Raw genomic sequence first — 25,209 nt, forward strand, 5'->3', positions numbered from 1 at the left:
GGATGTCAGGGTAGAGTTAGTGTCCAGTAATTCCCTTGAGTCTGAGGACAGAGTAGCCACCCCAGCAAATGGCTGCAGGTCCCTGAGGGGAGACTGGGGGAGAGAAGAATAATGTAAATTTGTGAGAGTATGGCAAGGTCCTTCCTCAGGGGCACTCAGTCCTCCTTCACTCAGGCACCGGGCAAGGGAGGCCACCCATTGCTCCAGCTCCCTTGGCACCATGAACCTCCGGCCAAGGCCGCAGGGTTCCGTAGACTGGATTGTTCCAATCACTGCCAGAGCCAGCTGCCATCTCAGCCACAAGCCCAGGGCCTCGTGACCACCCCTGCTGGGCTGTGCCCTGCCCTCCTTAAAGGTTGTGAACAAGCTCCCCACTGGGGCACCCCTGACCAGCTCACTCTTCTTTCATCTGTCCTGGCCCTGATGCTGGGGTTTGAGATATCAGAACTCACCGGAAACCACCCTAAGCAGAGATCACTCTGGCTGCCATGCCCCAGAACCTCCCTTGGTTGGGAGCAGAGCAGTGCCCAGAGCCCAGAACCCAGTTTGAGTATGATCTTGGCTCTCAAGGGACAGGCCAGAGTGCCTCCAGGCGAAGGGGGCTGCCCAGGCAATGGGGGTTCAGAGGTCCCCTGGGACCCGCCCGGCTGACCCAGGCCTAGGGTGATGCGGAAGGGGAGATGCCCTCCTCTTCTCTGGGCTCGGGAGAGGCTGTAAAGGCAGCTCCCGGGGTGCATCTGTGCTGCAGGGACAATTTCAGAATCAGGGAAAGGACAGAGAGAAGCCAGATTCAGGCACCCACGTGGCCCCCACAGGTCTCTTCAAGCTCCAGGCCCCATTCCCTGTGACACAGGTGGGAAGCTCTTGAGTGCCTCCCCTATGGGAGGGGCCGTGCTCACAGACAGCACCGGGGCCCCCAGGCTCCAGGCCCCACAGCCTGGCTGCTCACCTGTGATGGACAAAAAAGGGTCCCTGTCGCAGGAAGGTAGAGGCTGCCACCTCCTGGCCCGAGGACACAGTCTCCCAGAGGAGGGGCCTGCTTCTAAGTCCAAGTACCACCCCAGATGGATAACCAGGGGCAACTGCCCAGGTAAACTGAGACAGCAGCAGCAGGCAAGCCAGTGCAGAGCTGGGTGATCCACAGTTTCATTGGCAGTGGTAGGTGGAACAAGGGCGTCATGGGCGGAGGGCTGGGCAGCTGCAGGTGGCATCCCTGAGCCAGGGGCCTCCTGGTGGGCAAGGACATTGTGGAGCAAGCAGGCGCAACTGGGACCCAGGAATTCACAGGAAGGAGAGAGGAAAAAGGAAGTCTGGCGGGTAAACACCATCACATATGCATGCATACACATCCACGCCTGCACACGCCTCCACACCTGCACACGCGTCCACGCCTGCACAGGCATCCAAGCCCGATCTCTTCCCTGGAAATAAAGCCAGGGGACCCTAGGCCAGCTTGCAGTGGGGCCTAGCCCTTAGGACAGGCTCCTTGGTGGGGTAGGGGTGGGGGCAGCTGTCCTCCTGGGCCAGCTCCTTGGGGCTGAACCTGCGCTCTAGGAGCCTTCCAGGCTCCCAGGGGCCGGCACCACCTCCAGAGTAGGTGGGCAGGGCTGTGTGGGGTGGGCAGGGGCATGTGGGGTTGGCAGGGGTGTGTAGGGAGGGCAGGGTTGTGTGGAGTGGGCAGGGCTGTGTGGGGTGGACAGGGATGTATGAGGTGGGCAGGGCTGTATGGGGTGGGCAGGGGCATGTTGGGTGGACAGGGGTGTGTGAGGTGGGCAGAGGTGTGTGGAGTGGGCAGGGCTGTGTGGGGTGGACAGGGGTGTGTGAAGTGGGCAGGGGTGTGTGGGGTGGGCAGGGGTGTGTGAGGTGGGCAGTGGTGTGTGGGATGGGCAGGCTATGTGGGGTGGACAGGGATGTGTGAAGTGGGCAGGGCTTTGTGGGGTGGGCAGGGGTGTGTGGAGTGGTCAGGGCTTTGTGGGGTTTGCAGGGGTGTGTGGGGTGAGCAGGACTGCGTGGGGTGGGCAGGGGTGTGTGGAGTGGGCAGTGCTGTATAGGGTGGGCAGGGGCGTGTGGAGTGGTCAGGGGTGTGTAGCGTGGGCAGGGGTTGTGGGGTGGGCAGGGCTGTGTGGGGTTTGCAGGGGTGTGTGGGGTGGGCAGGGGTGTGTGGGGTTTGCAGGGGTGTGTGGGGTGGGCAGGGCTGTGTGGGGTGGCAGGGCTGTGTGGGGTTTGCAGGGGTGTGTGGAGTGGGCAGGGTTGTGTGGGGTTTGCAGGGGTGTGTGGGGTGGGCAGGGGTGTGTGGGGTTTGCAGGGGTGTGTGGGGTGGGCAGGGGTGTGTGGGGTGGGCAGGGCTGTGTGGGGTTTGCAGGGGTGTGTGGGTGAGCAGGGCTGTGTGAGGTGGGCAGGGGTATGTGGGGTGGGCAGGGGTGTGTGGGGTGGACAGGGAGGTGTGGGGTGGGCAGCAGCCTCACAGTGGCTTCCCCTCAACAAGCCACTTCCTCTTGCAGAGGGGGTGTCGGGGTGGGAGGGTGTGGCCCAGCAATAGGCGTGGGGGTTCCCCTGGCTCCCTGACCCCGCTGGTGGGGCACAGGGAGGGGGGCTGTGGTCAGACCTGGTCTCTGGAGGGCCAGCCTAGGGTTCCCGTCCACCTGTCCGGGAGTTTGACGCCACTTTGAGATGACAAGTGAGGCCACCTGGGCACAGCGCTGGTGTGAGAAGGTGCCCACCAGGACAGGCCAAGAACCCAGGTCTGCCCTGCTCCAAAATTCTTCAGACCTGGCGAAGAGGCACGCCATAAGCGGGTGGTGTTCCAGGCCTGCCTCACCAGCTCCGGGGAGGTCAAGGTTGGAGAAAGAATTCCAGGGATGAGCCGGACATAGCCAAGAGCAGCTCATCTTCCCTGGAGAGGACGAGCTGGCCACTTGCACAGCCCGGGGGCCTCCAGCCCCTAGACCTGGTACCTTCGCTCTTGCTGCCACCCCTAGATCCATACCTGTGCCCGAGCCTGAGCCACACCTAGGCCTCCAGCTGAAGTGACACTGTGGATACCAGGCATCTGAGGTCTCCACAAGCCCCCACAGACTCAGGGTGGGAATTCCTGGGGGCCAGAGCTGCAGAAGGTGCTGCCTGGGGGAGCTGGGCTGGACAGGGGTCCTGGTTGTCCCTGCTTCTCCGCAGAGGGAAGGAGGAGGTGGCCTGAGCAGTTCCTCCAGCAGCACTCCTGAGTGGGCAGCAGCTGGGCCCTCTTCCCACAGCCACGTTGGGGTTGCCATGCCTGCAGGTCTTGGGGGTCCCCTCCCCCTCGCTGAGGTCCTGACCAAATGTAGGAGGAGCAATTCCAGCACCGAGGGGTGAGCAGAGCCGCCCGTTAGTGCCCCTGGGAGGGCCGGGAGTGGTCCCTGAACGGTGGACTCACCCGGAGCATCTTCACACTCTTCAGGCCCACCCTGCCCCAGAGGCCCACGGAAACCCTGCCTGTATTGGGGCGGCAGCGCTGCCCCCACCCACGGGTAATGACACGGCTTTGTGTAATTACAAATTCGAAGTTTACAAAGCGTCCCCCTGGAGGCCCCATGTGGGTGTGGGTGCGGCCCCAGCCTACCCCCATGGCCCCAAGAAGGCTCTGCAACAAAATACCCATTAGTGCCGCCCATGAAGGCATTAAAAACCAATGACCTTCTCAAAACGTAAGCTGTCACAGGACATTTCAAAGGGTGTTTCCTAAGAATACCTCAATAACGATGTTCCAAGGAGACCCCATCTCCAAATTTCTCCAAGGATTACGCCCCCAAAGCCCAGTCCACACTTGCACACTCCCAGGACGGGGAGCTCACCTCCTCTTCCCCAGGCACTGTTTCCTCCGCATCCCACACCCAGCCCTGCCCATGACCTTCCCCCTCTCAGCACCGTCCTCAGTGACCACACCAAGAAGGGCCTCAGATGTCGGCAAACGCCCTGGTGTCTTGGGCTGGGTTGGGGGCAGCAGGGTGAGGTTGAGGCGGGGAGCCAACCTCACTGCCCCTCCCCTTCCTGCCTGCCCTTCTTCCGGGGCACCCAGCAGCTCGGTCCTAGGGCGAGGTTGACAGACAGACAGAGAGGCGGATGCAGCCTACCCCTTGGGCAGGGAGCTGCGGTCTGAGGCCCCTGCCCAGCTGGAAACCACAGGGAGGGGAAGGGAGGGGAGGGCAGAAGAGGAGAAGAGAGGAGAGGAGCCATCATGGGGCCTTGGAGTCGAGTCAGGGTTGCCAAATGCCAGATGCTGGTCACCTGCTTCTTTATCTTGGTAACAGGCAGGTCGGGCAGGAGTGGGTGGCGGGTGGGGGTGAGAAGGGGTGAGGGGTGGCAGGGCCTCAGCATGGGGATTACCCCTCCTCTCACACACACACCAGCCCTACTGTCCCTGTCCTGCCCTTGTAGACATGTGTCTGGGGCTCCTGGTGGCAGACAGTCACAGGCAGTGACCGCCATGGGCAGCCCCGTCTCTCCTCCTGAGGGGCAGGCAGCACAGAGCCCAGAGGAGGCCTGAGTGGGGCTGAGGCCTGGGGCGAGCTGGGGTGGAGGAGCACTGGTTGCCGGGCTCCAGGGATCTTCTCCCCTTCCTGCCCAGGAGGGTGCTGGCACACGGGTGGGGCTCACTCCCACTCCGTAGACAGAATGGTCAGAGGTCCTGGGTGTGTGGGGAAGCTGGGCTGTGTGTGTATGCGTCTACCATGTGTGAGTGCCTGTGGGTGTGCTGGCGCGTCTGCAGTGAAGGCCCCCTGAGACCACTCCACAGAAACACTGGGAATCCCTGCCGCTGAGCCTGTCTGTCATGGGACCAGGAAGCTGGAGAGAGCCCCAGCCCTGTCCCCTGGGGCCAAGCTCCCCCGTCCTGCAGCAGTCCCATGTCCCACACTCTGAGTCTGTCCTATCTACAGCTGCTGAGCCTCTCTGTGGTCACCATGGTGACTCTCACCTACTTCGGGGCCCACTTTGCTGTCATCCGCCGAGCGTCCCTGGAGAAGAACCCGTACCAGGCTGTGCACCGATGGGGTAAGCCAGGTCCAGGCCTGGCCGCATCGGGTGGGGCTTTGGGTGCAAGGGCGGCTGGTAGGAGCCGAGCCCAGCTGGACTTCTTGCAGTCCGAGTGGTGCCAGGCCCTGGGCAGGAGCCAGAGGTGGTCGGGGCAGGCAGGGGCTGCCCTGGAGTCCTAGCTCCCCTGGACAGAGCCTCGGGTCTGGGTGACAGCCGATGTTCCTGCCTGGCTCTCATGCCCCACAGGAGCGTGGGCACAGTGTGGGTATATGTTGGGCAGGGTCAGGACCTGGCTCGGTGCAGTCAGGGCTCAATCCCAGGCAGGTGCCACCTGGGAGTGGCCTGGGGCCGGGCTCAGCAGGTCCATGAGGACACCACATGGCTGATGTTCCACTCAGGACCTGGGACGTGGGTGGGGAGAGGTGGGGCTGCTCTAGCCAGACGCCTCCCTGCAGAGACTCAGCAGCGACTTATCCAACATCCAGAGAGCGGGAGTGAGAGCCAGGGTCTGCTGGGGCCACTTGGGGGTAAGGCTGAGGAAGGTCCCTTTAATGAGGGGATGCCGGAACTGGACCTGCAGGGGACTCTCAGGCAGGAGCTCAGGGGGCCCAGGAGGGCTGCAGCCCGGTGGGCAGATATGGGGAAAATGAGGCCCAGGAGATCAGGGCTGCTGCCTTAGAACCCACTGCTTTTCCCCAAGTCCTAAGACCAGGGCCTCCCTGGAGGAGGACGCCTGGGGCCCAGGTCCAGGTCCGGACTGATAAGATTACAGCTCCAGTCCGGCCATTTGTCACTAGGGCATGGCCGGGAGCATGTGGCTTCCAAGATAGCCCCACAGGCAGGGAGGGCAGGGAGGAAAAGAGGGAAGGAGGGGCGGTCCCCCAGGCTGGACAAGTCCCGCCTCCCTCCTCCTTCCCTCAGGGCCCTGTCTGATGGAGAGACAGCGCCCACTCAGAGCCCCTCAGAAGTCCCGCACGGCCCCTGACTCCCAAGTTAGATTTCAGACCCAGGCTGTGTGCACTCAGGACTGTCCTGGGCACCCCTAACCCTCCTTCTCTCTCCTCCCAACCAGCCTTCTCTGCGGGGTTGAGCCTGGTGGGCCTCCTGACTCTGGGAGCCGTGCTGAGCGCTGCAGCCACCGTGAGGGAGGCCCAGGGCCTCATGGCGGGGGTGAGTTCATTGTGTTCACAGATGCCCATGTCCCCAGAAAAGAATCAGGAAGGAGTGAAGAGCTGGCAGGCCTGTGCACCACCCCCACACCTGAGTGACTAGGCAGAAACAGAGGCCCCAGGGATGCTGGCCAGCCGAGACCCCCCACCTGGGTAGCCAAGGCTCCTCCACCAGGCCCTACCTCACCTTGTCATCCACACGCCCAACAAGGGTTCCTATAGGAGCCCTGAAAGAGAGAGACGGTGCTCCTCACCCTGGGAGCCGTTTCCAAAGTCCCTGGGAGGGTCTGATTCGATTGTCCAGCAAACTCTGGGAGGGCACTGGGAGCATCCCGTTTCCTGTTCGGAGGAGGCCAGGCCAGGCAAGGGAAATGCCTCTTGAGCTCTCCAGCCTGGGTTTTCCTGAGCTGCTGGGGGTGTCTTCCCAGCCCTGAGGCCCCATAGGCCCCTCCACCCCACCCCATAGCAGTGGCCCCTTCTCGCCCCCATTCCTACTCCTCCCCATGGGCTTCTGTCTTGGTCCTTGCCAGCCCTCGATGGTCATCGCAGACCCCACCTGGCAGCAGCCTCCCCACGCCTGTCCTGCCCCTGCCAGGCCCACAGCCCTTCTCTCTCACCACAGCTAAAGCAGCTCCTCCCTGGCGCCCTGGGCTCCCGCCTGTCCCTCTAGCCTCCCGTCTCCCTATTCCAGCCGTGAGGAGCTTGTGCTGGGGGCTTTGCTCCCCTGTCTGGCCTGTGAAGCTGGACCACTCTGGAAGTCCCTGAGGGCACAGCCCCCTGGGTCCCCAGGGCCGGCAAGGTTTTCAGCTCAGCCTTCAAGTTCAGCAAATGCTTGTTTAATGACCCTGGTTTATAAATGTCTCCAAGGATAGGAATAGAGTCACCTCCTGGAGCAGCTGCGGGGCCGCCCTGGGTAGGCCCATGGGGAGCAGAGAAGGACCCAGCAGCTCCAGCACTAGCCAGGATTCCTGCTCCGGGACACAGGAGCGTGGGCAGGGACAACCCCAGCCTGTGCTATCTGGCTTCAGGGCCAGGTGGGAGGCCCCAGTGGGGAGATGACAAGGCCAGTAGTCTGCCCCTCAAGAGGGTGTGTGACCTGCAAAGGGACACCTGGATGGAAGGAAAGGCTGGTAACAGGGCCAGGCCAAGGGGTCCAGGTCTGAGCTGGAGGCCCAGAAGGAACTGGCGCTGGGGCTGCAGCACCATCCACCAGGGGGCGCCATGGTGCTGGGCTTGAGGCCACATATGCAGAAGCCAGCTGGGCCACGGGGTCCTGTCCCGGTCACCAGCCTTTTCCACCCCACCTTGCCCCCATGCACAAACCAGCCTAGCACCCTGATCTGTGGCCAAGGTGGTCAGCAAGCACCTGGGCTCAGGTTCTGTGTCCCCAGCCAGACTCAAGGCCAGGGTGACTTGATATGTGGTTCAGGCTTGTAGAGCAGCCTGGGAGGCCCCCAGCTGGATGCCTGCACTGGGCTGGGGTCCTGAGGACACTCCAGTCCGAGCTGGGTGGGCTCCAGCGCAACCCCCAAGCCCCAGTGTACTTAGACCTGGCCTGGATGATGAGCTCAGCATGGCCACAGCAGTGAGCTGGGAGATCCACCCCCTTGATCTGCATGCATGTGTGTGCATGAAGGTGAACTTATGTGCATGCGTATGCAAATATACATGTGTGTGCATGTGCATGTGTGTGTGCATGAGTGTGTGTGTGTGCATGTGCATGAGTGTGTGCATGTGCAGGTGCCTCTGTGTGTGCGTGTGTGCAAGTATCTGTTACCGGTCTTCACCTGCCCCTGTTGCCATATGGGTGTGGTGTCTGCGTGTTGCATCTGGCACATCTGTGTGTGTGTGTGCATGCACAAGCACAGGTGAAGGGGCTAGGGATAGGGAGCAGGGAGTGCAAAGATTTTTTCCAATGGGCTGGGTGCCTGGATGCTCCCCACAAAGCCCTTTCCTGCCTGCCCCCACCCCTCCGGCCTCTCCCCTAGCTGGCCTCTCGCACAGGAAATGAAAGAACTTGCTGGGCTGAGAGAGCAGAGCTGGCAGCGCTGCCCAAGGAAGCACACTCAATTCGCTTATGTATGTATTTATTTATTTCCATTTAGAATGAGGAGAAAGAAAATGGCCAGGGCAGACCTGACCACCCAGCAGCCTCTGATGGTGAAGGCCTTGGGGAGGTCTGCACGGGCCCATCCACCGCCCAAGATCCTCTCTGCGCAGGGGGTTGGTGGGGGCAGAGAGAGAGGGGGAGGGAGGGGGAGAGAGAGAGAGAGAGAGAGAGAGAGAGAGAGAGAGAGGCCGTGGATGCTGTTTCTCCTGAGGAATGAAAAGGTTTCTGGAAAATGCTGGTCTCCTGAGCTGGCTCGGGGCCTCAAGCCTGGGAGGCAGCACTGAGTGATAGCTTCCAGATGGGGACGGTGGCCCTCAGCCAGCAAGGAGGAGGAGGAGGAGGACAAAGAAGGAGGAGGGAAGAGAAGAAGGAGGGAGAAAGAGGGAGAGGGAAGGGGAAGAAAAGGAGGGAAAAGGAAGGAGAAGGGAGAGGGAGGGGGGAGGGAGAGGGAGGGGGAGGAGGGGGATGGAGGGGGAGGAAAAGGAGGGAGGGGGAGAAGGAAAGAAGAGGGAGGAGGTGGGAGGACAAGGGATGAGGAGATGGAGGAGGGGGAAGGAGGAAGAAAGAGAAAAGAGGAAAGGTGAAGAGAAGAAAGAGGAGAAGGGTGGAGGGAGCAGAAAGAAGAGGAAGGAGGAGGAGAAAAGAGAGGAGGAGGAGGCAGCTCCCTGGCCATCGCCCATCAGGCCTTGCAGCCTCCAGGGCAGGCAGGAGGGTCATGGGGAGCCGCCAGCGCCCCGTCCCTGCAGGGCTGGAGGCCCCATGCTCTCTCCTGTGTTTAGGGGCCAGCAGGGCTTCCCAGCTCTTTCCACGCCCCTCTTGACCAGCTTCCCCTGGCATGCCAGCATTGTTGCTACCCTCCTGCCAGCATGTGTGGGTCTCTGTCTATTCCACAGACACCCATGCTCCTGGTGTCACCCTGAATGGGGCCCCATGGTTGGAAGGGCCCAGACCCAACCTGCCTCAGCCTGTGGACCACCCAGGCGGGCACAGTGCTGCCTGCGGGGGCTGGCATTTCACCAGGGCCTCAGGACTCCTGGGGGAGCTGCCTGGTCAGTGGCTAGACTCACCATCAGGTACTCTGGGTCCTCAGGGCACCAGCACGAAGGCAAAGGTGGTCGCCCAGACCCTGAGTGGGAGGACATCCCCAGGGTTCTTAGCCTGGGTGACCTCTGCCACCATCCATAAAACTGTGTCGGGGGCATATGTCTGCTCTCAGGGGAGGGGTCTCTCATGTTCCTCAGCTTCTGCAAAGGGGCTCTCAAAAGCCTGGAAGCCCTGACCAAAAGAACAATGGGGCTAGTGCCGGGGGATGGTGAGCAGACATTTCCACCAGAGAACGCCCCATTCCACAACTAGGGGCGCTGGCACCAGTGAGAGAGAGGGGACAGTGGTTGGCCGGGCCATGGGGACCCAGGCAGAGTATGGAGAGAAAGGGAGGTGAGGGAGGTGGGCTCACCTGCAAAGAGAGAGGCCACAGCATGCTGAGCAGGCGCCATATCAGTCCCAAACCTCACCAGCGCTGGGCTAGCTGGTGGCTTGTTTCAGAAAAGAAGGCAAAACAGAAGAGCCTACAGCACCGGCCCTGGAGAGGCTCAGGCTCAGGGGAGGCTCTGCCCGGCCCTGTCCAGGTCCATGCCCCTCAGGAAGCAGCCCCAGTGGGCAGAGCTCTCCATCTTCTCAGGGGCGCCCTGCCCCTCCTGGGCAGGTGTGCGGTGCTGCCATCAACAGGCCCCTGGGGGCCAAAATGGGAGAACAAGGGATGAATTCCCAAAAAGCACCCAGGAAGGGGATGGGAAGATGCTATGGAACCCACGGACCCAGCGCCCATGCTCTCCTCAGGCCAAGTCTCCCTCTCAGGCAGTGGGGAGCGGGGCTCAAATCCACGCCTCAACCAAGCATCCCGCTGCGGGCACAGCCTGAGGGCACTGCCCTACCCAGGCCTGCCAGGCCCTACCAGGCCCCTCAGTGATTGGCCAGGCCACTGCAGTGACCGACCCCCCACAGTGACCGGCCCCCCACAGTGACAGGCCCCCCCACAGTGACTGGCCCCCCAGCAGTGACCGGCCCCCCCACAGTGACCGACCCCCCCGCAGTGACCAGCACCCCACAGTGACAGGCCCCCCACACAGTGATCAGCCTCCCTCAGTGACTGGCCAGCCCCGCAGTGACAGGCCCCCCCAACAGTGACTGGCTCCCCAACAGTGACCAGCCCCCCACTGTGACTAGCCCCCCCCGCAGTGACTGGCCGCCCCAACAATGACCAACCCCTCCTTAGTGACTGGCCTCCCTCCCACAGTGACTGCCCCCCCTCAGTGTCCGGCCCCCCCAACAGTGACTGGCCCCCGACAGTGACTGGCCCCCGACAGTGACTGGCCCCCCACAGTGACCAGCCCCGCTCTGCCCCCAGGGTTTCCTGTGCTTCTCCCTGGCGTTCTGCGCACAGGTGCAGGTGGTGTTCTGGAGACTCCACAGTCCCACCCAGGTGAGCACCAGCTGCCCCTACCCTGCAGCAGAGGGTCCCCCAGTAATCCAGTGGGCGCCTGGGAACTGGGGAGCAGTCCTGGGAGGGGCAGCCCCAGCTTCCAGGCTTCCACTGACCGGGTGAGGTTGGGGAGACCGCAGCCTGGGTTCCCTCTGTCTGAGGCTCCAGGGAGGCCAAGCGCTGGAGGTGAGTGAGGGCCAGCAGCTCCCTGGTGGGGAGGGACCTATGCTGTACCCATGCCTTCGCCCTGGCCTCATTTTCTTGAAGCTCCTCAGCCCACGCCCTCGTGAGCTGATGCCCCTCAGGTTTGGGGGAGGGAATGAAGAGGAAGAAGAAGGAAAGCCACTGGCTTGGCCTTACGGGTTGACTAGAAGGAGCAGAGTGTTCCAGAAAATGAGACCTGAGGGCCCACGCTCCTGATGGAGGCCTGGTGGGGCACACAGTGCCTGGAGACCCACGGACTGGCATGTCGCAGCCTCCACCCCCTCCACAGGATGCCACCCATCCTTCCGTCCTGAATGCTGACCTGCCTGGTGGAGGGGCTGGCCTAGCTGACCCTGGGCAGGGGCCAAAGGCGTCCCTGTGGAAAGGCCAGCAGCTTGGAGAGGAAGGAGGCCTCCCTGGCCCAGCAGAGAATGAGAGCTCGGTAACAGAGCCAGCCCCACCTTCCCCTTGAGAGCCCAGACCTGGTGAGAGCCCCCAAGGCAGCCGAGTAGTGCCAGGGACAGCTGCAGGCAGGGTCATCGAGTGGGACAGGAGAGCCTGGCAGGTCACAAGAGGTGATTTCTTGGAGCCCTAGATGGAGTCCTAGTGGCCTTGTGTATTCAAGTGCCTGGTTGCCCAGGGCCCCCAAACACAGGCTTGGCCATGATAGATGCTGAGGCTGGTGGCAGGCAGGTCCTCTGGCTGAGCTCTGCAGGGCGCCTGCTGTGCCAGTTCTTGAGCCGTGCTAGCAGCCTGAGTGTGGTGGCCCCCACCGTGGTTTGCAGATGAGGGGACTCAGGCCCTCCAGGGATGGGGGAGCTCGAGGTTACCCTGGCAGTGCCAGGGCTGGAGGGGGCTCCAGGCTTACCACAAAGGCTCTTGGCCCCAAAGTGCCTGCCCACCCCTGGCATCATTTGGGATGAACCGCCCGAACCAGGTGGGAGAAACACCATTTTCTCAGGCCCAGAAGGATCCCAGAGGGACTGAGCCCCCTAAAGAGGGCTGTGGCTTTGAGGACTGGCACAGTCGTCTTACCAGGGTGATGAGCTGGGCCAGGTCCGTGTTTTGGCCTCACGTTTCCTGTCCATCATGGGGTGGTCTAGGCTCGTTTGAAGTTTGGGTCACAGTGGAGATGGCCGAGGTCAAGACAGCTGCCAGGGTGCCCGGGCTCGTCTGGGGCAGCTGCAGCCCATGCCCCATGCTTCTGTGTGTTTATGGCTCTGACCCTGGAAGCACAATTCTGGAGGGAAGGGGCCATGCAGGGGCTAGAGGACAGAACACAGCTGGGGCCTGCTCTCCAGGAAGGGAAGGGGGTGCAAAAAGATAGACGCCCCAGCCTGGCTTGCCTATGGCCTGTCCTGGCCCCAGGTAGCATCCCCCACACACATATCATCCTCGTCTGGCCCGTGCGCCCAGCTGGCCTTCAGGGGTCAGTTCTCAGACCCCAGGCAAGGCACTGGGGCTTCCTCCTGGGCCTCTGGGCCCCATTGGCCCCTCCCAGTGGGTCTTGACTTCCAACATCATCTGTGTCAGGCCTGGTGGCCACGGAGGTGGCCTGGGCGAAGGAGCTCTGAGTATGAAGTCAGTGTCCTTGGGGTGCCCTTGGGCAAGCTATTTAACCTTCCTGGGCCTCAGTTTCCTTTTCTGTGAAGGGAGCACCAAGACCCAGGGGCTGTGTGGGTAGGAATGGCCGGGTGTGTGCAAAGATTCTTCCTCCTCACCTGCATGCCCCCACCATGCCCCGTTGCCTAGGCTGGTCCTCCAGGACAGGGAACTCACTCGGAGCTGTGCTGGGTGTGGATGGGGTAGCTGTGGTGCCAGAGGCCAGGCCCTGAGCAGGAGGGGCGGTTGCACATCCCATCTTCTGCCCTCCGCCCTCAGGGCCCACCAGAGCCAAACGGGCTTCAACCTCGGGATCCCTGTCCAACAAGGTCCTGCCGGCACCACAGACAGTGACAAAGGCCAAAGGGCCCAAGTTGTTGGCACCAGAAACGTTGAAGTGAGAGACGGGGGTCCAGATCCCAGCCCGGCCCGTTCACCCTTTCCCCCTGCACCTCCCCACAAGGCCCCTGAGGTGTCCTGAACACAGGGTCAGCGTGACTCATGTGGCAGCCCTGCGGATGGAAAGGCAGAGGATGCAGGAGGGAAGGGACCCGCCACATGCCCTTGGCGGTGCCCCGTGGCCACAGACCTTGGCCCAGCGCTGAGAGGACTAGGGTGCCCCTCCCCTTCCCCAATCCTTGCCCCAGGGAGTCCTGGCTGCCACTTCCCTGGGATCCTCGTGCGGGTAGGAGGCATGGACCAGGCTTCAGGGATGAATGTGAAGCTTGAGGGCTATTAATTACATTCTCCTCCAGGCCTGAGCGTCACTTTGCCACAACCCTCCCCCGTCCCCGGACAAGTCTGCATCGGGAATAATTCATGCCCGAATTAAGTACAGCAGTGTGGGGTGCAGCCTCGTCCTCGCAGTCTGGCCCCACCCTGGAGCCACTTCCCTCCCTGGATCCTCCAGCCACCCAGTGGGCTCAGGCCAGAGCCAGCTCTGGACCTGTGGGGCTGGTCCACAGGCCTCCTGCAGCTCCTGGTCCCCACCCGCCGCCCAGGACCTGTCTGTACCTTCCTGAGCACTTTCAGCAGACATGGGATGGGGTCAGGGCCGCCGAGCCCAGGCAGACACCAGGGATGATCTGGTCGTCGGGGGAAGCCCCAGCGGGGACCCCTGGACCTCAGGCCTCAGTCTGGGCAGGGGTTGGAGAAACACACAGCAGGTCGGGTGGGTCCAGCAACCGGGAATTCTGCACTGGCCCTGCTGCTCCAGGTCTCTGTCCTGAAGCACCGCCCGGGCACCGGAAGTTGGAGCTCAGTGCATTGGTACCCTTCAGGGTGCACCTGCCCCCAGGTGTCCTGAGAAACACAGGCCCCAGGCTCCTTCAGAGCCCCCAGAGGCTGGGATGGAGACAGATGGTGAAGCATCACCTAGGAGCCCAGGCCCCGTGGGGAGCGGCTGGCCTGGCCTCCAGGGCCCTCCAGGGCCAGGCTTTGGGGCAGGAGGCCTACCTTGCTGAGCTCTGCTTCCTCAGTCGTGGGGAGAGCTGCTTGGCAGAGCCAGACAGAGCAGGCAGAGCAGGCAGAGCCAGGTGGAGCAGGCAGAGCCAGGTAGAGCAGGGAGAGCAGGGAGATCAGGGAGAGCCAGGCAGAGCAGGCAGAGCAGGCAGAGCCGGGCAGAGCAGGTAGAGCGGGCAGAGCGGGAAGAGCCGGGCAGAGCAGGTAGAGCAGGCAGAGCTGGGCAGAACCAGGTAGAGCAGGCAGAGCAGGCAGAGCGGGCAGAGCAGGCAGAGCGGGAAGAGCTGGGCACAGCAGGCCTCTCAGCCACTAGCAGGCGTTGTCACTCTTGCCCCTGCTGCGGTAATAACACCACCTTGCTCAGAGCCTCAGAGGCACCCATGTCCTCCCTGGGCCATGGCAGGTGCCTGACAATGGGGACAGTCGTTGGAGTTGGGAGGGAAGCAGGAGAGGAGGTCTGAGCCAACCCCAGGCCCACTCCGCCAGGCCTCTGGTCCTCACCAGGACCTCCGCCCACGAGGACACAATGGCCAGGCCAGACTCCACCCCCATTTCACACTCACAGATGCTGAGGCTGAACAAGGCCCCCGCCCAGGCCGACAGTGGTGTGGCCAGCTTGGCGCCTGCCCCCCAGGGCACTGCGGGGAGGACAAGGCTGGCTGAGTTGGGGATGACTCACGGAGAGTGGTCTGACTTTTATTAGCCATCAGTGGGAGGGATGCATTAGGGTCAGGAGCCAAGTTTGGCCTGGAAAGTCCATCTGACTCCTGTTGGGGCCTCCAGGCTTGGGCAGGGCTGACCGAGAGCCTCCACTGCCCACTGCCCACCCAGTTGGCCGCGGTCAGGGCTGCCACGGGGGCTGGGCCCCAGGGCAGTGAGGACCGCGGGAAGCCATGCTTCTTTTCTGGAGGGCAGGTGTGAGTGGCCAGAGCAGGCCTGGGGCTTCCATTCTCCCCCAGCCCTTTGGGGCAACTGCTGAGCACCCCTCCATGTCCCGACTGTCAGCATGGCATGTTGGGGAGGACTGAGGGCCTCTGAGGCCGGAAGGAGACATCAGAGGGTAGGGACCTCAAAGAGGGCCTCGCCCTGTGCCAGGAGACCAGCGACTCCTGGAGCAGTCACAGAGGCCTTCCCGTAGGAGGCGAGATTCCAGTTTGTCTTTGAAGGGGTAACTTGGCAGGGGAGAGCATCTTGCTTAGGAGGGTGGAGACATGAGGTCCAGGTGGTGTTAGGGTGTGGAGTGCAGACAGCACATCTAGCCAGGCCCCGTCACCTTCCACCTTCTCTATCCCCTGCCCCACAGTGGCCTCGTCCTCCCAGATCTGACTCCAGGTGCCCAAGGCTTCTCTGGTCAAAAGCTTTACCCAGAGCCCAGCTGCTGGGGCTTCTGGAAGGCAGCTGGGTGATTCTGGGGAAAGACCTAGAATCCCCCAGCTTTTTGGGAGCTGAGGTCCTGGCACAGGGTCTCTCAAGCCTTTTCCACCAGGCCCAGCCCCATCCCCCATTTCCAGGTCAACAGTAGCGTGATGGAAATTTCCCTGGGCCGACCTTGTAAGACCGCAGGAGAGGCAGACGCAGAGCTTGGCCTCGCTTTATCCTGCAGGACCCTCTGGGGGCAGGACGGCCACACTGACGGCCATTGTGTGGAGGCCCCACCGTTGATGTTGGGAAGCACTGTGACTGGCTGCCCAGGGACCCAGGCTACCCCTTGGGGAGATCCACCTGCTGCGAGGAGGGCGGTGCTGGGACGTCACTCCACTAAGGGCCCACCAGCCTTTGGGATGTTGTGGGGAGGGGGCTCCGTCCCTGGATCTCTCACCAGGGCCAGGACCTCCCCGTGGTCTCTCGGTGTAGGTGGAGGATGCCATGCTGGACACCTACGACCTGGTATATGAGCAGGCGATGAAAGGCACGTCCCACGTCCGACGGCAGGAGCTGGCAGCCATCCAGGACATGGTGAGCGTGGGGACAGCTGGGTGGCAGGGCGGTCAGCCTCTGTTTGGACTGCAGTTCAGAGAACAGGCACAGGGTGGCCAGTGAGAGGTCTGGCCAGGCACCAAGGAGTTCTAGGACATAGGCCAGAGCTGCCCCTCAGCAGGGCTGGCGGCACAAAGCTCCTATCCTCCGTCTGCCCGGGACAGGGCCGCCTACTAGATTCTCGAGGCCCAGTGCAAAATGGGAGGGCAGGGCCCCTTATTCAGAAACACTGAAGGATTTCGAGAGCACTGAAGCAAATATGGAGCCAAACGCAGTGGCTCACACCTGTCATCCCAGCACTTCGGGAGGAGGTTGAGGCAGCTGAATTGCTTGAGCCCAGGAGTTCGAGACCAGCCTGAGCAACATAGGGAGACCTTGTCTCTACTTAAAAAAAAGCACGCACGGGCCCTGTGAGCAGGGCGGGGAAGCTGCCTGGCTCCAGCAGGAGTTCCTTCCCCAGCGGGCAGGCGGCGCGACTTGAGAAAGTTCCCCTCACCAAGGCCCGGCTGCACAATGGCTGGAGCCCCCAGCAGAAGCAGCTGCAATACCCAGAGCCCCAGCCCTGGCCTGCAGGGAACCCCACCTGGAGCCTTGGGGTGCCTCAGTTTCCCCATAGGTCTCGGAAGCACATCACCACTCCCTCCCTTCTGTTCTCGTAGTTTCTGTGCTGTGGGAAGAGGTCTCCTTTCAGCCGTCTGGGGAGCACAGAGGCTGACCTGTGCCAGGGACAGGAGGCGGCACGAGAGGTGAGGGGGGGACCTGGAGGCTGGTCAGGCAAGACCCTCAGGGGCTGGACACCCTGGGGCCCAACCCCGAGACTCAGAACCATCCTCCCACCCCACCCCTTGGCCTCCCCAGACCCTTGGGACCTCTCCGCCAAAGGGCTCAGGGAAGGTTCTGGTGTGATCGGAGGCTAGTTAGGGTTCATGGTACACCAAGCCTGTCAGGTGGCCAGGCTAGGCTCAAAACATAGACACAGGCCCCTTTGCCCAGCTGGACGCAGGCCCGATGCGCCGTTCACTCCTTCAAGTCAGTTCCAGTTTGGGGGCTTCCCAAGGCCAGCTGAGTCCACAGAAACCTCTTGGAGTGCACCCATGAGGGCTCTGTGCCAAGGGCTGCAGGGCCAGCATGGTGGGCTCTATCTAGGGGGAAGGGTGCAGGCGTCCTGGGGGGCATCAGAAGGAGTGGAAGGGCACTCAGAAGAGGAGAAGCGAGGCCGGAGGGTCAGCATAGGCTAGGGTGTGGCCAGGGCTTCAGCAACAACAGAGCGGGGCCCGAGGCCAAGAAGCCTTTCCTCCCAGAGCCCTGGGACAAACTGGGCCCTCCCCTCTTTCTCCCGGTGCCCAGCAGCCCTCCCCCAGCCCACCCTGCCCTCTCCCTGCTCCTCTCCCCTACTGTCCTGGAAACAAACCCACCCTGTCTCACAGTGGGAGGCACCTGGCGACCCTCCAAGAAACAAAGGGGAGGAGAGCAAATGGCTGGAGGCCTGGCGAGGGGTGGAACCACAGCCCAGGCTCTGAGGGCAGAAGGCCGGTGCTGGGGACGCTGCTGGGGAGGCACCAGCGGCATCAGGGGCAGGGCTAACAGTCAGGATCCCTGTGCCACCCAAGGAGAGGTCCCCCGACTGAAAAACAGGAGCCAGGGTCTACCTTGAGCACCCTTGGGATGGCAGAGCCATGGGCCCGACTGCAAAGCCTCCTGGGGAGCCGGAAAAGCCAGCACAGGTGGCGGGCACGGAGCCACCCAGATGGGCAGGCATGGGCAGGAGGGAGGCAGACCTGCCTGCGGGGGGCAGGAGGGTGAGCCCTGACACCCTGCGGAGGCCTCCACAGCCTGCCCCAGTTGCCACCATCTCCAGGGTTCAGAGACAGGCCTGTCACCTCCCTTTTCCGGAAAGATGCCTCTGGGTGCCATGCCCTGGGGTGGCACTGGAAGCCCAGGATGGAACCAGAAGCCCAGGATGGAACCAGGACCCTGGGACAGTGTGGGGACCCCCCTCACATCCCTCCATCAGCTGGCTTCCTGCCCTCCCTGTTAGTCATCATCCTCTGGTCACCAAGGCACTGTGCCCAGCCCTGGGCTGGATGCTGGGAACCCAGAGTGAATTAGAAGTGGCCCGGCCTAGGGGAGACAATGTGTGGCCCAAGATGGACACTCAGGACAGCTGGGAGACGGCACCTGCTGGGCCCACGGCAGTGCCCGGGTGCCCACAGGGGCCAGCCCTGTCCCATTGGGCTTCACCTGCTGGTGCTGCCTTTCCCTAGAGCCCTGGGGGCTTCCCAGGAATGTGCTACACCCACCTCCCTGCTGCCCTGGCATTGGCCTAGGTGGGCGCTGCAGCTCCGTGGCCCCACAGAAGCCGCTTGTCCAGGCAGGGAGGGCCGGTCAGGGCGGGTGCCATGCCTGCTGCCCTCTCGCAGGACTGCCTTCAGGGCATCCGGAGCTTCCTGAGGATACACCAGCAGGTCGCCTCCAGCCTGACCAGCATCGGCCTGGCCCTCACGGTACCCCCTCGCCTCCCTCACTGCCCCTTCCCACCTCCTGCCCCTCAGCCTGCCCTGCCCCCGACTCAGATGGAATGGTGACCCGGGACAGGATCTCCGGTCTTGGGCCTCACTGGCTGCCAGCCTCAGGGAGCTGGTCCACTGTGACAGTGTTTGCCTCCTGCAGCTGGGCCGCCCCCTCCCACTGCAGAGTCCTGATGCTTTCTGGGGAGGGGCGTCCCCAGCCTGGAGCAGTGGGGCAGCCGCGGGTGTCTCCCTCCCAGGTGTCCGCCTTGCTCCTCAGCTCCTTCCTGTGGTTTGCCATCCGCTCTGGCTGCAGCTTGGACCGCAAGGGCAAATACACCCTGGCCCCACGGTAGGGCCCCCTGCCTGCCCTCACCCTCTCTGGAAGGGTCCTCCAGCTCTGCTCGAGACACATCTGCTCTGCAAGCCACTGGGAGGGAGCCCTGGACCAAGCCACAGGCTGATGCTGTAGAGGAAACACTTTGGGGGTGACTGAGTGCCAGGGTGGGGTGGGAGACCTGGAGAGTTTCCAGACCCAAGCACTGCACCCCATAGCCCACATGGGGACCCCCCTTTGCTTGCACCAGGCCTTGCCAAGACCTGGAGATGGATACTTCTGGGCCCCCAGATTACAGCCCCAGGCCAGGATCTCTGTGCTTGAATACCCCGGAGCTCCTCATGCTTAGGGGGCAGGGAGGGTCCAACCCGCAGCCAGGCAGCTCTTCCTGCCCCCACGGAGCTGGCCTGTCTCTGCCTACCATGCCCATTAACCCACCCACTTGCTCTTCTTGGCCATCCAAGCCCCCATCCCTGGGTCCTCTGCATTCTACAACAGCCTCATAGTCCCCCAGAACATTCCACAGCAGCTCCATAATCCCTGTAGAACATTCTGCAGCAGCCCCATGATCCCCTCTAGAACATTCCTCAATAGCCCCCCACAGGTCCCCTGTAGAAAATTCCACCACAGCCCCATGATCCCCTCTAGAACATTCCACGGTAACCTCACAGGTCCCCTGTAGAACATTCCACCACAGCCCCATGATCCCCTTGCTCCTCAGAGCATGTGGCCGCCAGCCCCAGGAGTCCAGCCTCTTCAGACGCTCCCAGGGTGGACCCACACATTGTCTCCGCTCCGAAGCAGATGCCATTGGTCCAAGAAGATACTCGGGTAGTCTTCGGTGGCTGCAGGACAACGATGCTGCGCCTGGGCCCCTCTCCCGCCACCTGCCTGCCCACAGAGGTGAAGACGCCCCTGCTGTCAGCCCTCATGGGATCCCTGAGGGGAGGGTCCGAGCTGTGAGGAGGGGAGGGAGTGAAGGCCCAGCCAGAGAGCCAGGCTCCACTGGGAACAGATGCCAGGGTAAGGGGTAGCTCACCAAATCCCTCCATGGGAACGGGCCGGGTGCAAGCACAAAGGAAGCCACGCTGGAGGCAGAAGCCCAGGGCTGACTTGCAGACACCGGTGGTCCACACCCTGGAGGGCTCCAGCCAGACACAAGCTGCACTGGTTTTTTATGCTGCGTAAGAAGCAGCACAGAGGTAAGGACTGCAAGCAGCGACCATTTATGATCTCACAGCTCTCCAGGGCAGAAGTCCCGGTGGGCTCAGCGGGTGCCCTGCGAGGGGTCTCTCGGGCTGAAGTCAGGCCTTGGTGGGCTGCACTCTCATCTGGAGGCTCCAGGGAAGCGTCTGCCTCCAGGACCATTCAGGCTGTTGACAACTCAGCTCCTCATGGCTGTAGGACTGAGGTTCCCACGTCCTTGTCCCTGCTCCCGCGGCCCCTCCACCTTCACACCAGCAAGGGTGCATTGAGCAAATTGTGGTCGAATATACATCACATAAAATTTACCATCTTAACCATTTTTAAGTGTATGGTTTGTGGCATTACATACATTCACATCGTTGTGCAACCATCACCACCATCTATCTCCAGAACTTTCCATCTTCTCAAGATGAACTTCTGTCCCCAGGAAACACCAGCTCCCATTCTCTGCCCCAGTCCCTGGCACCCACCATCCACTTTTTGTCTCCATGGATTCAGCTGCTCCAGGGACCTCATATGTGTGGGGTCACACAGGATTTGTCCCTTTGTGTCTGGTTTATTTCACTTACTGTTATGTCCATAAGGTCCATCCGCGTTGTAGCTTATGTCAGAATTCTCGAAAGAGAAATCTTATCAGCTTTCCCGTCCTCTCACAGCCACATGGTCCAGGGATTAAGGCAGGACATTGAGTGGGGATCAGGGAACATTTTAGATATTCTGCCTGCCACACCTACTCTTACTAGACGTTCAGACCATGTCGATGACGAATTAGCTCTAATGGTCCCTAAATGTGTGCACAATCTGCTCAAAATTCTAAGTCCTGGGTGGAATGCCAGCCAAGTTGGTTGGCCCAGCCTAGGCCAAGGCCCTAATGAAGCTGACAAAAGAGAAGGAATGTCAAGGCCCTTCTAACTTCCACAGAGGGCGTGTGGCCCCATCCCCCACCAACACCAGCCAAGAGGGATTCCCCCAAATAAAAGCGATCCTGTGATGCAGCCAGAGTGACACAGGCCAGCTACAGTCCACCCTGTCTTTCCGGTGACATTCTCACTTCCGAAAATGAGAACACTTCCACCTGACACGCACGCCCCCACCGCTGAAAACGCACGGGCCTCCAAAGGAGGACACCAGAGGTCTCCTGGGTTCCACATCTGGTGACAGCCCAGGGTCTCCGGCGTTGGGCGTTCCCGCCGCTTCCGTCCTCAGCACGTCGCTGTTCTACAACCTATGGATTTAATGTGAAGGGAAAGCGCCAAGGACACATGCGATGCACAGTCACGGCGGAAAGAAAAGGGTGGGAGAAAGGTGAGTTCCGTTCCGGTGAGGTGTAGACAGCACAAGAACAGAAACTTTGCCAGCAGCTCTCGATGTCTGGCATCTGCAGCTGGTCATGAAGTCGTGAGGTGTGTTCCTGGCTCACATACTCCACACCCATGTTTTCTCATCCAGGCAGCCCAATTCTTCACTCCTGCAGGGTCTGAGTCCTGAACCTTGTTGCTCTGATTGTCCACCGATTTCATCCCTCGATTTGGGAGAATGAGGGAAGACCTGGGGGCCACCTAAGCCTGCCCATGTTCACTAGTAACGTCTCTGCTTCCTCTTGTAAGGACCACCCTAGCTGTTCCCAAGGGCCCCTTAACCCACATGGCATCCACAATTTTCAGCTCCATCATTCCGTGATTTATTCTCTGACCAAAGCACTCTTCTATTAGTTACTAAAATCTCCAAACCAGGCCAGGCACAGTGGGCTCACACCTGTAATGCCAACACTTTGGGAGGCCGAGGCAGGAGATGCTTGAAGCCAGGAGTTTGAGACCAGCCTGGGCAACATAGCAAGATCTTGTTTCTACAACAACAAAAAGGAAATATTAGCCAGGCATGGTGGCACACACCTGTGGTCCCAGCTACTCAGGGGGCTGAGGTGGGAGGATCTCTTGAGCCCAGGAGGTCCAGGCTGCAGTGAGCCATGATCACACTCTGGGTGACAGAGTGAGACCCTGTCCCATAATATAGACAAATAGGCCGGGGGCAGTGGTTCACGCCTGTAATCCTAGCATTTTGGGAGGCCAAGGCAGGCGGATCTCTTGCGGTCAGGAGTTTGAAACCAGCCTGGCCAACACAGTGCAACCCCATCTCTACTAAAAATACAAAAAAATTAGCCAGGCATGGTGGTGCATGCCTGTAATCCCAGCTGCTCAGCAGGCTGAGGCAGGAGAATCACTTGAACCTGGAAGGCAGAGGTTGCAGTAAGCCAAGATCACGCCATTGAACCCCGGCCTGAGCAACAAGAGCAAAACTCCATCTCAAAAATAAATAAATAATAAAAATAAATAAATAAAGTACACAAAAATTAGCTGTGCGTGGTGGTGGGGGCCTGTAATCCCAGCTACTCAGGAAGCTGAGGCAGGAGAATCACTTGAACCCAGGAGGTGGAGGGTGCAGTGAGCCAAGATTGTGCCAAGTACTCCAGCCTGGGTGACAGAGCAAGACTTCACCTAAAAAAAAAAATGTGTGTATATATATATATATATATATATATGTGTGTGTGTGTGTGTGTTGTATACATATATACACATAACTAACTAAATAATAATAAATAAAACAAATCTCCAAACTGGAAGGGTAAGGACTAACAGGGCCAAGAGGCAAACCTTTTGTGAATGTTCTAACCATAAGTGCTGCCCTCACTCTCACCCCTATGCCCCCAGCCTGTGGATTCTGGTTTGGGGGAACGGCACCATTCACCAGGTACCAGGACCATATGCTATAGGACCTCGCTGCAGTCTTGAGGTGGCGTCTCCTAGCTGAGCTCCTACATAATCCTGAGTGGTCCTGAGAAGCCAGATCACCATCCCGCAGGGGCGGGTCCTGTGGAGGGACAGGGTACATGGAACCCTAGTGGATCCCATGGTGTCTCCCCACTACCCTGTCCTTCGGCTGTAAAGGCAATGCCTTGGCTAGAAACAGCAGTGCGTGCAGGAGCAGGCAGTAGGCTGGGAAGAAAGGCACCGGTGCTGGATGAAGCAGTGCTAGTGGAGGGGAGTAGGTCCAGATCAAGAATCATCTTTCCCATCATCTCATAGTCACATGATCCAAGGACGAAGACAGGACAGTAAGCGAGGAGAGGGGAACAGGATCATTTAAGATCACAGCTGGAAGATGTCCCTGAATGTTTGCACAATTTGTTCAAGGTTCTAAGTCCTGAGTGGGACATCAAGTTGACCCAGCCTAGGCTGAGGCCCTAATGTAGCTTAGCTAATAAGAGAGAAGGAATGTTGGGGCCCTTCTAACCTCCATAGCGGGGTGTGGCCCCCCATGAAGTGGAAATAGTGCCAGTGGGGGAGCATCAAGGACCAGGGCCATATCCTACAGGACTTCACTGCAGTGTTGCGGTGGCATCTCCCAGCTGTGCTCCTAAATGATCCTGTTCTCCCTCTGCACTAGATGTCCTGCCTTCGTCCCTGGGAAAAGCCAGACCCTCTCCATGAAGGAAGGTGTCCAAAGGCAGTCAGCCCATGGCCAAGTGACTGATCGGTCTCCCATGAGCTGTGGTTCCCTTCTGCAGGGCGGGATGGCACACTGCTGACCTTCATTGGGCATCGGCTGCAGTGCAGGGGTGTCTGGAAGAGCTTAGTAAGCTGAGTCCCTGTGGCTGGGCCACGGCGGCTCCCCTCCCCTCCATATCTGCCTCAGGGCAGCACCAGCTCCCTTAGGTCAGAGGCTGCCTGTCTGCCATAGGTTCCAAGAACCTTATTAAAGCTCAGTATCCAATGCACTTGACAGTAGACAATGCCCAGTCGTTCCAGCTGCAGGATTCAGCAGACAAACAACACCCAAGTCAGACTACACCTGATGTCCCTGGACAGGGTCAGTCTCCACCCAGGCCCAGGGGACGCCAAGCGCTGTATCTCCAAGCGAGAAGAGGTACTGGCCACAGAGGGCAAACTCTGCTCCCCTCGACGGGCACTGTGGCCTCCACCATGGCTTGGCTCAGGCTCTGAGGGTGCCTTGGTCAGCCAAGACCCCAAGACAACCCTTGGGTCCCCGAGCCACAACAACTGAGTGGCTCAGCCTACACAGGAACAGGACCATATGGGCATCATCACTGTGCCTCCTGTGGAAAGCAGGCCACCCGCTGGCGTACCTGGACACAGGAGAAGCACACACGCACATGCGGGCTGTGTTTCCTCCAAAGAATGCTGCACACGGATGAGTCAGGGTGCAGGACTGGTCCTTCACCACCACCGAGTGGGCATGCCCGGCTTTGTTGGACCCCAGAGAGAGCTTCAGGAGAAAGCAGGAGTCTGTTTTCACAGGGTTTCCTTCTCACCCTGCCACGCATGGTTTTTGTTAAAGCAACCTACAACTTCCTCCCCTCCAGGTCACATCAGCCCAATGTCCTGTGGGCTGGGGAGATGGGTCAAGGTCCACATGGGCTAAATTATGACTGAGAGCTAGGGCATTCATGTAATCCCAAGGCGGGTCCATGCTGCTGCCCCTCCCAGTTAAGCGCAAACCACCTTTATGGTTTTCTACGTGTTGGGATAGACCGAAAAACAACAACAAAACAGGTGTTTGCTGGCCAAATAGCTGCTTGCCAGTACAAATGCCTGTGCTGATTTGTTCCAATTAAGAAGAAAACTGCTGCTTGCTTCAGCAGCACATACACTAAAATTGGAACCATACAGAGAAGATTAGCACGGTCCCTGTGCAAGGATGGCACACAAACTCTTGATGCATTCCATATTTTTGGAACATACCTCAAAATAATAAGAGCCATATATAACAAACCCACAACCAATATCATACTGAACGGGCAAAAGCTGGAAGCATTCCCCTTGAAAACCAGCACAAGACAAGGATGTCCTCTCTCACCACTCTTATTTAACACAGTAGTGGGAGGTTCTGGCCAGGGCAATCAAACAAGAGAAAGAAATAAAAAGTATTCAAATAAGAAGACAGGAAGTCAAACTACCTTTGTTTACAGATAACATGATCCTACATCTAGAAAACCCCATTGTCTCAGCCCAAAAGCTTCTTAAACTGATAAGCAACATCAGCAAAGTCTCAGGATACAAAACCAATGTGCAAAAATTGCTAGTATTCCTATACACCAACAACAGGCAAGCCAAGTGAACTCTCATTCA

The 25,209-nt window shown here is 60.3% G+C and overlaps 2 protein-coding genes and 1 non-coding gene across 20 annotated transcripts; 2 read left to right on the forward strand and 1 right to left on the reverse strand.

Moving 5' to 3' along the window:
- Positions 1-821: 821 nt before the first annotated feature.
- On the reverse strand, positions 822-4,010 carry CUNH11orf21 (chromosome unknown C11orf21 homolog). Its single transcript, XM_033205650.1, has 4 exons — positions 3,828-4,010; positions 2,606-2,699; positions 950-1,229; positions 822-877 (listed from the first exon to the last, which is right to left on the reverse strand). The coding sequence occupies exons 1-4, from the start codon at positions 3,878-3,880 to the stop codon at positions 822-824; spliced, it is 483 nt and encodes a 160-aa protein (XP_033061541.1). The 5' UTR covers positions 3,881-4,010.
- A 39-nt stretch (positions 4,011-4,049) lies between these two features.
- Positions 4,050-21,882, forward strand: TSPAN32 (tetraspanin 32). Of its 18 annotated transcripts, none has more exons than XM_033207593.1 (11): positions 4,057-4,287; positions 4,911-5,025; positions 6,080-6,177; positions 10,694-10,768; positions 11,262-11,414; positions 15,890-15,991; positions 16,672-16,758; positions 18,433-18,516; positions 18,780-18,871; positions 19,578-19,759; positions 21,102-21,882. In XM_033207593.1, the coding sequence occupies exons 1-11, from the start codon at positions 4,096-4,098 to the stop codon at positions 21,218-21,220; spliced, it is 1,299 nt and encodes a 432-aa protein (XP_033063484.1). In that variant the 5' UTR covers positions 4,057-4,095; the 3' UTR covers positions 21,221-21,882. The 18 variants fall into 18 exon arrangements, with proteins under 18 accessions (XP_033063487.1, XP_033063486.1, XP_033063484.1 ...); XM_033207594.1 differs by lacking the exon at positions 21,102-21,882 and adding an exon at positions 20,984-21,078 and having other exon boundaries at positions 4,059-4,287; XM_033207597.1 differs by lacking the exon at positions 21,102-21,882 and having other exon boundaries at positions 4,058-4,276; positions 19,578-20,090.
- Positions 21,883-24,710: 2,828 nt separating this feature from the next.
- On the forward strand, positions 24,711-24,813 carry LOC117081802. Its single transcript, XR_004436287.1, has one exon. It is a non-coding gene; the product is annotated as a U6 spliceosomal RNA (small nuclear RNA).
- Positions 24,814-25,209: the final 396 nt, after the last annotated feature.

Source organism: Trachypithecus francoisi, unplaced genomic scaffold (assembly GCF_009764315.1).
Source record: "Trachypithecus francoisi isolate TF-2019V2 unplaced genomic scaffold, Tfra_2.0 Lachesis_group8, whole genome shotgun sequence".
Classification (NCBI taxonomy): domain Eukaryota; kingdom Metazoa; phylum Chordata; class Mammalia; order Primates; family Cercopithecidae; genus Trachypithecus; species Trachypithecus francoisi.

Coding starts and splice junctions, on each gene's coding strand:
- CUNH11orf21 (XM_033205650.1), bottom strand. CDS start 3,880: ATGGGCAGGGCTGGGTGTGGGATGCGGAGGAAACAGTGCCTGGGGAAG. Junction 2,700..3,827: donor CAGTGCCTGGGGAAGAGGAG/GTGAGCTCCCCG, acceptor TTCTCACACCAG/CGCTGTGCCCAGGTGGCCTC. Junction 1,230..2,605: donor GCTGGCCCTCCAGAGACCAG/GTCTGACCACAG, acceptor CTTGCCCACCAG/GAGGCCCCTGGCTCAGGGAT.
- TSPAN32 (XM_033207592.1), top strand. CDS start 4,096: ATGCAGCCTACCCCTTGGGCAGGGAGCTGCGGTCTGAGGCCCCTGCCC. Junction 4,288..4,910: donor TTTATCTTGGTAACAGGCAG/GTCGGGCAGGAG, acceptor TCCTATCTACAG/CTGCTGAGCCTCTCTGTGGT. Junction 16,759..18,432: donor GACAGGAGGCGGCACGAGAG/GTGAGGGGGGGA, acceptor GCCCTCTCGCAG/GACTGCCTTCAGGGCATCCG.